This window comes from Falco punctatus (genome assembly GCF_963210335.1).
Source record: "Falco punctatus genome assembly, chromosome: 15".
Classification (NCBI taxonomy): domain Eukaryota; kingdom Metazoa; phylum Chordata; class Aves; order Falconiformes; family Falconidae; genus Falco; species Falco punctatus.
Window position 1 is genome coordinate 3712712 of NC_137595.1, and position 13933 is coordinate 3726644.

The 13933-nt window shown below is 36.9% G+C and overlaps 1 protein-coding gene across 5 annotated transcripts in view; it reads left to right on the plus strand.

Moving 5' to 3' along the window:
* The window catches only part of DACH2 (dachshund family transcription factor 2), a gene marked incomplete at its 5' end in the record, with an annotated part of 310315 nt that overhangs the window by 206743 nt on the left and 89639 nt on the right, over positions 1-13933 (plus strand). For all 5 annotated transcript variants that reach the window (XM_080365637.1, XM_080365633.1, XM_080365635.1 and 2 more), the window contains one exon: positions 1936-2067. In XM_080365637.1, the coding sequence (XP_080221763.1) occupies positions 1936-2067 (132 nt within the window). The remainder of the gene's footprint in view (positions 1-1935; positions 2068-13933) is intronic.

The following is a 13933-nucleotide window of genomic DNA, read 5'->3' on the forward strand; positions in this document are numbered from 1 at the left end:
GGTTTTTAGCTGCTTGAGAAGAACCCTGTACATTTGCAAAAGAATTGTAAAGGACGTTAGACAAATAAAATATTTTTAAATAAAGAGCACTGTTACGGTATAGTGATCTTCTCTGTGAAATAAGGACTGCATTAAATGACCTAAAAGACAAGATTATTGATGATGTTTTCTGGACTTATTTTTATATATTTGTAATTAGTGTATATTAATAATGAAATCATATAGTTTTTCAACGGTAAAACAAGTGCCTAATTAGTGTAGGTAATATTTGTTAGATGTGGTTTCAGTGCTTTGGGAATATAGGAGTGTGTAACTGCCATTTGTTTTTGTGATTGTTGAGGCTCCTAGATAAGACAGGAGGAGGAGGAGAAGGAGGACAGACGGTCTGGAGAGACGAGGCTGTCTTGTAACCTGTCATCTCCAGCTTACTGATATTAATCAGAAATACCTTTGCTGAAGTTAACAGAATTGCTGTGTCCTTCTCTGATAATACATGTCCCTCCTCTATGCAGTTGGAGTCTATGGGTTGCTTGCTTACTTAAGTTATATTAAAATAATGAGAACTTTTGTGAAGCCTCATAACATAGGAGCAGCAGAGCTAATCTAAATGTCAAATTCATAGCAGCTTTTCAAAGAAAGTATTTTAATTTATGGATGTGTGGCAGTATAGGATGTGAAAATTATTAGTTCACTTTAATCAGCATTTAATCTCTCAGTAAACAGTACTTTCCAGAAACAGCAGATTATTTAATTCTGTTTTGATGTATGATATCTTTGTGGGTTCATACAGCATGCAGCACCAACAAAAAATTATGGGGTTTTTGGTAAATGCAATTCAGTGATTTTGTGGAAATATGCACAGTCAATTACAAGATAGCTGATAATGAAGCATTTAGCTTGCTATTTAGCAAATGACAAAAGCAAGTCATACTATATTGGAAGACGGTAAACCCATTTAAACCATAACTGAATGAATAAACAATTTATACCTGTAGTGATCTTTTTGGTTACATGGCCTTATCCCCTGTGTTTTCCTGCAAGATAGATGAGCTGCAGATAAGATATTTTCAGTCACATCTTGCCCAGAGTAAAAGTAATTTGATACTGTCTGAAAGAAAATCTGATCTCTTACTTACTGACCAAGTCAAGATGGTAACACTGCAAAAGCTTACTCTTGCAAAAAATACTGGGAATGTAAATAATAAGAAAGTTATGGTAATGATGGTAACCTGTAGCCTGACACTACTCTGCTTCTCTTCTTTTACTATTGGAATTTAATCGGCGTTAGTCACTTGAAAATGTTCTACCACTAACAGCCCCTTAATTCTGTAAATTTGTGCTCGTCTTAATGGTCTCTTAAAGGTGGTATTGAGTTTGTGATTACCTGTATTGTACTTCTCTGACATTTCCAATGGAATATTTTCCAGTAGCAATAATGTTAATCCAAACCAACAGACTTCAGAAAAAGACAAAATAATATTTGGATATGTAATATAGTAGTACAGCATTGATTGTTCCATGTTAATTGGGTTTGCACTGTTGTAATTAAGAAATACTGTATTTTACTAGTGTACTTGGAAATCTTGTAGCAGCTAAATAAGTCAACCAGAAAGTGATCAAAGTGACAAAGTGATCAAAGTGGCAGGAAACTATATTTAAAAGTATAATCAAAAGGGATGCCCTTAAATAAATATTTCTTTATGCTACATGTGTAAAAAAAAAAAAAAGAAAGAATTAAAAATACAGAACCCTTAGAATGGTGTACTGAAATAACTCAACTTTAAAATAGTGTTCAGAATAACATTGCATAATTGGATGATGAATGGGTATTGAATTTACGTGACTTATTCTCACTGAAAAGAATTTTCTTGTTCATATTTTTCAGTGCTGGATTGTACAGTATGATATTGCATTTAATTATTTTTTTTTTCCCAGGTCTGACAGCGGCTGCCATGGCAGAGGCTATGAAGTTACAGAAAATGAAGCTTATGGCAATGAATAGCCTTCACGGAAGTGGAAGTCAAAATGGAACAGAATCAGAAAATGAAGAACTCAATTCTAATGCAGGTAAAGTAATGCTGTGCGTGTGAGCCATAGGGAAGCTCTTAGCACACCTGCTTTTGTGCGTGGGAAACAAAATCTCTTTGAAGTTCTTGTGCTTTTTTTTTTGGTAAGCTTTGCTCTGCCAAAGTCAAATCAAAATTACTCACCCATTTCTCCAGTATTCTTCCAGTTTTCCTCCCATCAGACATCTTCATAAATTTTTTGAAAACTATTGGTGAAGGGTTGTTTTCGTTGTGTTAGAATACAGACATTTTGAACTGCTCCTTAAATATAATTGTAGTAACAAAAGACTTCTCTATTGGCAATAATACAGTGAGTCTACAGTTTTCCTGTAAATGATGGAAAGTTTCCAAAATGTAAGGTTGTTGGAACTCATTGAGTTCCACAGTTCAGTGGAGAAGGGTAAAGTAGGAAATGGTAAATCACCAACTTTCTGGTTTTTCTGTGTTTTGTTCTTTCCTTGAATGGATGCTTACAAACCACAGCTATGAAGGAAACTCATGATGAACGTTCGTTATGGCCTGCTTGGCTGGAATAACCTCGGGTAGAACGCACTGACACTGAACACGGTCAGTCTATAGTACTATAAACATTAGCATAAACTTGAACTAAGCTCCCTGAGTCCCAGTGCTGTGGGTTCAAAGTTCAAGTCAGAAATGGATCCTTTGAAGAGGACATCTTCTTTGTTTATTGTAATGTCCTTTCCAGGTCAATAGAAGAGGTTATCGCTTTGATAGTGTAGAGAACCTAGAATAAGAGAGATCTGTTTTGACTCAGAAAGCTGCTAGATACCTATTACAACAAGGGTGGTTTCACTTGGACTCACTTTTTTTGACACAAACAAGCCTACAATACACTCTTACCATTTTGGAAACTTAAGCATCCTTTGTTTTCATTATCAATTCAAGAACAGAGGCATTGTCTCATCCCTCATTGCAATCAGATCTCCCATCAGCATTCACACGTCTGAAGTCACACATGCGTCTCTAAAGATGAAGCCGCTCTAACAGTTTGCTTGCTTGGCTGGTGTATAGTGTATATGCATTGTACCATCAAAATGGTAATTTATTAGACCAATAAAGTAGCAGCTGGGAGGTCTTAGACTCATTTTCTAAAGGAATAACTTTGAATTCATGACAAATTATGCACAAAGCAGTCTTTCCAATAGTGGTATTGCCTTTTGCTAATTTTGTGTACTCATCTGTATTGAAGAAATCTGGCTTCTAATTCATGCATTAAACCCTTACCCAGCTTTCTATTGTGTAGGTTATGTATTTTGTATTCACCCCTCAGACCCTAATCAATTAGTGCATATTGAATTCAGAAAAAAAGCACTGAAAAAGCATATTTAGTTTCTGTAATTCTTATACACTCTATATAGTCCAAAACGAATTCTGAAGTTTCACTGAATGCTAAGAAATATGACTGAAGGTAGAATTCCTGCAGAAAAGCAAAGAAGCTTCATATGGGAAAGATGCAGAGTTAGTATTAGAGTTTTTAAAAGCTGCTGTACAAAAGCTTGCTAATTTTAATGTTCATGGGTTTGTGTGTTACCTGATACAGCAGAATTTGTGTACTTCATATGGCGAGAATCTACAGTACATTAGTACTGTTATTTTAGCTACCTTGTTGACAAGTTTTATAGGGAACTATCATACCAAGCCTTTTGAAAGTATGTCAAGAGTATGCATATTAAATCAAAGTTCTCAGTGGTTTAACAATTCAGTGAGTTCTGTAACAGACTCAATACCAATTTAAATATTTGGAAAAATTCCCACTGACTTTAGCTGAAGTTTCAGTGAGGCTCAAGTATAAGGATGTGGTATCAGTTATATAAAGATCTTTTCTCAATTCTTTCCCTTTTTCATTGCCTAATTCAGTAAAATTGCCAAGAGAAAATTTGCTGGATCGAGTGCCGATGTTGATTACAGACAGAGAAGTAAGTCCTTAACAAAAAGAACTAATTGTATTAAAAATAAGAATTTCCCCTCTTTATAGTATCTGCAATGCCAACATTAGGATCATTTATGTAAAGCCTGGCTTCTCTCTTTATTGAAGGATCTTTTTTTAAAGGTTTACATTAAGCAGGTACAGCAGGATGTGTCAGGGAAAACAAAAATTAAAAGAATATAAAAACTTAACTATACATTTCACTATAAAAAATAACAGAGGAATTGTTAAACATTCACGACAGAAAACTCCTTGGTGACTGAGGTGGGTCACTAAGAGAGTTGGCATTTTGTTTAGAAGTTGATAAACATTTTCTAACTTTGATTCACTGTGAAGAGAACACCATGATAATTCTGTGTACATGAAACCTTTACCGTTTGTTTTGCTCTAGACTCTTTACAGTTTAAATGACTGTTAAAAACAAAATGGGGATGCGAAATGAGAAAGAAAATGGAATTTTGAATTTTTTTTTACTAAGAAGAGGTAAAAAGGAACAGAGCAAAAGAGTCAGAAGCCTCATAAGTGAGAACAACATTTTATTTTAGGAGAGAGACCTACAGTTTCTTTGATTTGAGGTTGTGTTTAATAGCTTCTGTAATGGCTGCAACATGACTCTGCATCTAGATTTCAGCATGAATAACAACCTGTTCGTGTTTCATTTAGCTCCAAATGAGAAATTCTGTCTTTTATTGTTTTAGGAAATTAGTCTGTGTACTATTGCTCCTGGAACTTTATAATTAATCACTAAAGGTTATGGCTGTGGAGAGTTTGTGGGAAATAGATGTCTGAATGATTATAATTGTAGCTGTCAAATCAGAAATATAGCTATACAGAGCAGAGGACCTTTTGCTTCCTTTTACTTTTTTTTTCTTTTTACTGTAACAAAGACTTGAAGGGTTGCAGTTTTGCTTAAAAAAAAAAAACAAACAAACCACCTATAGAGTTTGGGCTTTTACCTCAGTGTTACACATTAACTTCCTTTGGCAAGCGTAAGATACCACACCACTAAATATTTCACATTAGGATGTGTGCTTTCCGCCTCATTCCGTAGTCTGTTAGATGAGTGGAGTAGTCTCTTGCTGTTGTTTGCTTTGAGTTAAAAATGTAATTGGTTGGTATTAAGTCCTGAAACTTTATTGCCAGATTTTTTGGAAATGTGTCATTATACACAAGCCATTAGTATAATACAAAAGTGGTGAGGTTGTTTTGTCATATTCATTTCAGTCTCCATCTGTGTCTGTTGAAGTCATTATGAAATAATTTTGGATTTGCTTCTTTAGTAATGCCTAGAATGTCACTTCTGTAGTTTCTTTCTCTGTGTGTGCACCTTTGATGATGGATTTTTTTCAAGAATTTCTGTATCTGAAGCCAGAGTTCATGCTATCAATTTAAAATCTGATCTCTAACTCTCAGGATCACTAACAGTATTTCCTCAGATACTATATTATCCTCTAGGAAATTACACGTGTGGAATTGAATCTTACAGGTGTGTCTAAGGAAGTGGGGAGTAAACGTGCCACTTCTTTTCCTGCTTCTGGTCCATCCAGTATGCTTTTGCTGCCAGGTCCTACCTCCCTCCTTCTTGTGATACTACTATAATCTCAGTAATGGTGGAGTTTAGTACTGGAATATTCTAAATAATTTTTTAAAAAATGATGCAAGAGACAACACTGAAACTGTGGAGAGAAAAAAAAAGAAAAATACCACCACCCCCCAAAATTTGCACATATTTTTTAATTGAAGTAATGCATTAGTTCACAGTGCTGTGAAGAATGTTGTTATACATTTGAACATTAATGCCCTCCTTCCACTCCCTCTGCAGAAGAGAAAGAAATTTTTTTGCACCTTCCTACTCATCATATGAAGTGTTGAATATGCCTTCTCAGGCAGTTGAAAAATCTCCAGTTTAATCTGGCACTATAGGATCTCTGGCCCCACATTCCAGCTGATCTGTGCTAGCTGTTCCTTGTGGCCTAGTGTCTTGTCCCCATCTTCTTGCAGGATCTGGGAAAGAAGGTTGAATCCAGAGAACCGTGTAGTTGGGGACATAGGTGTCTGGAAGTGGGAGAAAGTAATCCCTCTGAAATCTCAAATTCCCAGTGGCCATAAGTCTTTCATAATCCTCGTCGTCCGTTTTGGCTGCTGGATGCGGGTCCCTGGTGATGAGGCGGTTTGTTGATGGCAGGCAGTGCACACACCTGAGGGCTGCCTTGGGTCGGGAGGGTGGCCATAGCTAAGGCAAGTCATGCTGTAAAACATGACTGGTAATACGTGCCAGGAGTGATGTGGCCCTTCGTATTCCACGTTGGAAAATGAGTAAGATCAAGAGTTTGAAGCTGGCAGCTGAAGCCAGGTATGCCGGGTGTGTGTGCAGATCTCTCAAAGCCCAGCCACGTCATCAATTTTGCTGTTCTGTAGAAATAAGACAAACCAAACCAAACCTCTCTTTTTTTGTGTGTTTATAAACACAAAAATGTTTATAAAGATCTTCTGTTTCATCATCATGCAATACTAGAATTAGGTGTAGTAGATTCTGGAAATTAGCATGTAATTGCCTAGGGAAAATTGAAACTTATTTGAAATCAGAGCTTTTTTTTTTTCTTAATAACATGGCAGCAGGTAGTTTGTACAAGTGCTAGAACTGGAACACCAAGGATAGATTGCGAAATATAGTATTGGTGATATTACCTGAACATCCTTTAAGCTGCATAAGCAAAGAAGGATCAGTGCATAGCAATCCGTGACAGTACCTGTTTGTACAAAACCTCAGTGCAAAGAATAAAGCAGTTATTTCCTTCTGTTGGCTTTTGGAGTTAGCATGCATGATTTAATAAATGTGTTTTGCTTTCCCAAGAGAGATATCAAACAGTACTAAGTGTTTCAGTGGTATTTCCTTAGGAAGTCAAAATGTTATTCTGTATGTAGAGTCTTGTTGCTTAATTTCCAGACAAGGAGCTAAGTTAGGCAGAAAAGAAAGGAAAAACACCCTAGCTTTTGGCATATGAAGATCAGAGAAAAAGCTCTTCATAGGGAAAAAAAGAAAGTGTTATCTTTTTATCCTTTTTCCTCTTCAGTACCTGCCATGCAGTTTTCTCACAAATGCAAACATCCTTCACAATCTGTTTAAAAAACCACAAATACATCACTCAGAGGAATATTTAAGGAACCATCAGGAGGGAAAAAACTCATTGGTTTAATGGAATGCTGTCAAGGAAAATCAGCATCACAAACGACACAGGGGCAGAATTGATACTTTTGCACTGACATGTTAAAAGAAAATCCCATGCATTATTTAGAAAACCCAGAAATCTGTCAGCTGTATGATTGCCGAGTTAGCAGAAGCAGGAGGATGCTGCTCAAGTTGAAAAGAAATGCGTAGGCACAGATCCATATTGTAACCTTTCATGTTCTCCACCCACCATGAATACCCAGCTATTACACGGTCAGCATTTTTTAGTTTTTCTCTTTTAAAATTTTCAAGTGCTTGAAAAGTCAAAAGAGGTAGGTCTTTTATTCTAAAAAGCAGGATGCCAAGGCTGTTATTTTATTGTAAGAGTAAAAAAATGACAAGACCAGTGAACAGATTTTTTTAATCCTTGAGTGCAGTGCAGACTTCATAAAGTCATTTTTCCTGTTGTTAAACCAAGTATTTTTGTGTTAAGTGAGCAGAGAGTTATTGTTTCAAAGATGATAATTTTATTTAAAGAACACAAAACATTCATGCCATTTTAAAAATATAACCAGTCAAAACTACTATTAATATTTTTAGAATCAATTGAAAAGTTAGTGAAGTATACATTTAATTTTCTTTAACTGTCCTTTTGCCAGGAGGAATATATACAGTCTTGAAGTAGGAGAGAATTTGATATGTTTTGCTTTTTGTGCCATCTCATCCAAAAACTCAGCTTGTTTGACTCCAGCCCTCGCAGGTATATGAAAACATTTCATCCTAAAACCTGAGATAGCTCTTTCTTTAGATATGTACCTGTGTTGGCCGTGGTGAGTGTGGAGGTGCTTGCTTCTCGTGCTGGAAGTCGAGAATAGCACATAGAGGCTGAACGGACCTCCCTGTCGGCTGGGTGCTGAAATGCCCATCGAACACAAATGTGTTGAGCACTGGGATAAGCAGGACAGACAGGAAAGAGGATGACAGTTTTGAGGTGCTTTTTTTCCCTCAAGCATGCAGATGATATTGTACTGTGGGTACGGCTCATGGTGTAACACGTATTGCACAGCCGATGGGACCGGGCTGGGCAAGTGATGGTCAGTGTCATGCAGAGGCACAGCCCAAAAGATCTGGAGATCAGAAATGAGTCCAGAGCACTCACAGCTCCTGTTCAGCCCATCAGTCTGGGATGGGTGTCTCTGGTGGAGATTGGGTTTTACAGTAGGACTGGGCCGTGTTACAGCGTGTGTCTGAGAAAAAGAAAATAATTTCTGAAGCAATAAGACATTGGCTCTGCAGGGTGACTCCCAGCGCAGGGCGGGGGAGCGGCATGCTGAAGTCTGACGTACAAGTGAGGCTCCTCTGGGCAATGCAGGCATGTATGGCCCACAGGTGACTGCAGTGAGGACAAGCTCTGCATAAGAGTGTTCATCCCAAGACTGGAGTACTTGGAAGAATGTTCGCGTAGTGATGAAGCACAGCAGCTTTCAGGATGTGCTTCTGTACGCAGGTTTGGAGGTGTGGTTTCCTGGAAATGTCCTGAACTCACTTGCAGGGGATATCTAAGTAATGGGAAGCTTTCTTTTTCAGTGAAAATGGAGTGAAGGGACTAAAACATTTACCTAACACTGAGGCTTTAAAAAGCTTACCCATTGCTGCTTGTCAGAAAATGTCCATGGTTGCTGAATGATCCAGAGCCATGAATCCCTTGCAGATAATGTGAGTGAGGCTTTCCTGGAGTCAGCGACTGGTCGTTCTGGAGGAAGATGTTGATGTACTGTTTTCTTTTTTAAGATACGGTTCCTCAGACATTAGCCAGGAGGTGATAAGCTGGTTGGCAGGTTTGGTTGTACCTTGTTTGTATTCTGCTGTATTCCCTTCTGTTTCTCCCTGACGGTGATGGCTTCCACGGGCCCTCTCAGTTATCCCAAGAACCCCGGCTCTGTGTGTGAAGCTGGGAAACAAGAAGCACGTGTATCTACTGCTTGGCAAATTGGGGGGGTTCTTGGAGAGCGAATACCTGTGTTACCCCACCATTGGGCAGGGTTTAATACCAAGAATTTTAGGATGCTTTAGCGAACCACAGATTCAGTGGAGGGCAAAATGGAATTTGTTTCTCATCTGCAAACTATTTTAAGGTCCCATTTCAGATAGATTCTTAAGCATTTACCTATTGAATGCATGTGAGTCTTTAACTGTCTTTTTAAAAAGCATTCTTACTCATTTAAATATGAACAAAAATATTTCATTGTAAATACATGCGATTCACACACAAATGTTGATTCATCAGCTAATACTTACATATTTGGATTGACTGACACCCGATTGAGAAATATGAAGTAGCTCTGGCTGTAGTTTTAAAACTAATATCGGAAATACAACTTCAGACAACTTCTGAAAATGAAATTCTCTGTGCTTTTCTCTAACTCTGAGGCATTATTTTCTTTGAGAGGAATTAATCTTTCAGATTTTTGATACTTATCTTCCACATGATGAAAATTAATTGATGTTTGTATAACATCATAAGCTAATATAAATTGTTTTAAAGATAAGCAAATTTAGTTATTATCTTACATAGACCTCTTTCTAGAAAAGTTATTAAGCTCTGGTTTGTGTGCGTGCTTTTTGAGTGGGTAATTCTCAAGAGTGTATTTTTAATGGATTCATGACAATTAGATGCTGGTAATTGTTTATGAATGGAAAATATATATACTTGTAAGTTTATATTTCAACAGTTAAACATATCACACAATCTGCTTCCTCAGCATATTTTGGCTGTTATCTTATCTGAAGTCAAAGAACTGCTGTTCCTTTTTTCCAGAGCATAAAGTACATTTTTTTTTCATAAAGACAGAATTCCCTACAATGATTTCTAACTTTTGCTGGAACAAATTTAATACAGAAAATCAAGATTCATATCTATTAAAAACAACAACTTGCTAACACCAAATAAAATGCCTCTGGGTGCACACAGTGTAATCATAAACAACCTCTCTTAGATTCTTGCCATATCTACTATCAGAACTAAGTGCAGCAAAAGATAAACTAATGACAAAATGCAAATGGTATGGCTAAACTGCATAGAATTGAGAGCTTTCACATGTCTGTCACCTTTCAGATCCATTACAAATTTATAGTCTTAGAGTGCAGAGGTCTAAATCTTCAAAGCTTGAAAAACAGAGGTGCAGCATGAACTAATCTTCATTTTTTCCCCTATCTTCTTACAGCAGCACTAATGGAAATGTATTTTGTTTAATGACTCTGAAATCCTGTTTGTAATTAGATGTGGGAATTGGTCTTACTTTGTAACAGATGATACTGGAATAATAATATGAGAGATGCTACGCTGAGACCACTATCCTCCTAAATCTATATCATTTTTCATTTTATTGACAGGAAATGTGTTCCTGGAACAAAGAGATTGATTTTAAAGACTAAAAAAAAATGTCTAGGAAAAACTCAACTGAAAACATTTTAGCATTACTTTAAGAGTATCGCAAGAGTACATTAACCTTTTAACTTTATTTTTAATTTTAGTAAACAGTCTTCTTATAATTGTTGCTTTGTCACTGATATGATCTTTGAATTAATGCAACAAAAGGTAGAGAACTTTAATTAATGACAGGGTGCATACAATTAAAATGCATATCATATTTCAGAAGGATTATTCAAAATAATTAATTTTGTCTGTTAAAACACTTTTACAGTCGTAAATGAAGTAATTAGGAGTGGTGGGCACAGAACACGTGAGTGCAGGCTGAGTTCATACAGTCCCTTCAAAGTATGTTGTCTTCACTAGGTCTTGATGTCGTAAATCATTTTGGCCACTGTAGAGCCAAGGCTACATTTTTTCCTTGCTTATAATTTTCACATTTGTTAGTAGCAGCAGATATTTGTGGTCAATATCAACCTGCTGAAGGAAAGCAGGTAGCTCAGAAGTGTCCCTCATTAAGATGAGGTCTTGTGTTTCCCTGCAAGGCAGAGGAACTGCTGTGGCACTGTAGAGAGCAATAGTAACCAGAAATCTACCAAATTTAGGACACTCTGCATAAACTTTTATTAAGACCAATTGGTTCACTGCATTTTAAAAGGAAAAATTATTCCAATTCCGACATTTTAGTGGGCTTCTGTGACTGCTGAAGGACATGACGTGAAGAGTACTGTTGTGCCCTTTAGGCAGCAGAGCTGCTCACTGCAGGCAGGCGTAGGGTGAGACAGCATCCCCAGACATCTCTGCCTTTCTGGTCTTGATGCTTAGTGGGAAAGTGAAGGAAAAAGAAAAGTGCGGTCCTGATCTACCTCTCTGAAATGCATTTTGTGTTTCATGTTAAACCATGGTTGGATAAAAGCAAAAGTGATCCTGGGAGCATGAGCTATCAACTGGGGATCAGATGAACTCTGGTAATTAGGGATGCCAAAAATGCTAAGAGGTACACCTAGTGATTTGCAGATTTTCCACAGTGCTACCAAAGAACAAGAATACCGAAGTACCACGTGTCAAATACATAATTTTTTCTTTTTTTCTTTTTTTTTTTGGAGGTCCTTGTATGTACGCTGTTTCAAAAAATCTTGTCTACCTATCATCATGTTGCAGAAAATAAAAAAACCCAACCATCTTAACCAATATTGTTTAATTTCCCATTTAAATATATAAGGATGTAAGGAATCCAGAACGTAAAGAATTCCGGTATGTTAGGAAAAGCAAGTATTTTAATACTGATGAGTCAACTTGAATCTCACATTAAGGATATTTTAACAATAAAAAAGTACTTAATATTTTAATTACATTATAAAGTTTGAAACATTCTTGTTCTTGTTAAAGCTTATATAAGTTAGGATGAAAACTGGCTTATTACCTTTGATACAGGCCACATGCTGAGAGTCCCCCAAAGGATGTCATTGATAGTGATACAGCTGCCAACAGCAGGAGTCTCATGAATTATGATTTTAATCAGATTTTTTAAAAACGTCCCCTAACGTACAGTTAATTTGTTTGAGGTAAGAAATGTTTGTGGTGTGATCATTTGGAATATTTTCTCACTCGAAAGAGTAGCATTAATCCAAAAAGACCCGCATTTTAATAATGTGGGGTTTTAGTTAAGGATTCAGTACTAGATTTTTGCAGAGTGCCCTGAACTGACATTTTTGCAGCTGAGATTTGGTAGCAGTTTTACTTGCAACAGTTGGTGCTGTTTAAATGTCTAGCTGATTTGTGAATTTGATGAGACAGAAGTCACTGTGGTCTCAAGTGACTCTGCCTTTACTTGCACCCACAAAGTAAGAGGCATCCCTCTGTTCTGGAGTAGGGACTGTATGGGTAAACAGGGCATACACAGATCAGAACCTTATTGCTTTTTATAGAATACCTTGACTATCTTGAATATTTATATTCAGGGTTTTTTTTCCTTTAATAAAGTTTTGATCTGTAAGAAGATCAGGATTTTGCATTTATTTCTGTGATTTTAAAAGTAAGCATCTGACTGTTTTGCATAATAGGTTAGGCTTTCTGCTTCATATTCTGCTTAAAAAAAGCTGGAATCCAAAGCTGTGAGTGACATTTTGGTAGAATTTTAGCAAGTACAGTCATTACCAAATTAAAAATAGATACAGGTGGGTAGTCTATGTTTTTAGCTCCTTTGAAAAAAACCAACCCATAACTGTATACAAGAGCAGCAATTTATCAGATCACTCCAGTTAAAACTATGAAAGCCCAGCTATGTTGTCTCGGACCAAGAGTAAATGTACCTGTGCATCACCAGAGTGTGTTAGAAATCATTAATTTCCATGGCTGCAACCTTTTTTCCTCAAATTAAATTATTGTTCTTAATTTCTTAGAAGTTTAATTTACATTAATAAGATCAATGAAGAATATTCAAACCTGGTCCATTTAGTCATGGAGAAGAAAATCTTGTTGGCACCATATAATTGAAGTTACTAATTTGTCCATAATCTAAAGGGAAAATACATGGATTTTTAGTATGTTTCAAATGTCATCTTAATGTGTTTATTATCTTGGAAATGTAACAGATATTAGTTTATCTGGTAACTAACATGTATTTTTAGGATGGCCAGTTTGTGTATTAATTTTTGCAGATATATGTTTAATCTTGAGAGGCACAGAAAGCACACACCTGATGGTTTTAGAATAGCAGTGTCTTCTCAAACTGTGCAGTTCCTGTAGCTGAAGAAGAGCCTGTAATGTAGGATCACGATCCCATGTTGTGGATAAACACTCTAGGCTGTACCCTGCGGTGTGGTGTGTTACGGTGTAGGGTACAGATCTCGGTCAGGTAATAGCTGTACTTTAGTGAGGGCAGGGTGGGTTCAGGACGGGCTTGTTTCACCCCACGGTTTGGCACTGCCCCTGAGGCTGCTCTCTGTATTGCTGGCTGTGTTCGGGATCGTAGGAGAACAGCACTTCCAAGCTTGTTTTCTCAGCCACACTCTCAATGAAGCCAGAACTCTGCCCGTGTCATGTCTGACATAGTTATCCAGCTTAATTTTAGAAATTTTATAGGCTTACTAATCATGGCCATTTTTCCTCATGTTTAACCTAAGTCATCTTTGTTACAGTCTTTCCTTGCCGCTTCTTGTTCTGTACAGTGTGGGTCTGGAGAACAATTTATTCCCTTTTATTACAGAACATGTCTTTTATCTAGTGAAGGCTATTAGCGAGTCTCCAATCTGCCTTCCCTTCCCTGCATGAAACAAGCCTGCTCTTTTGGATGTGCCACATACTGGTGATTTTCTAGG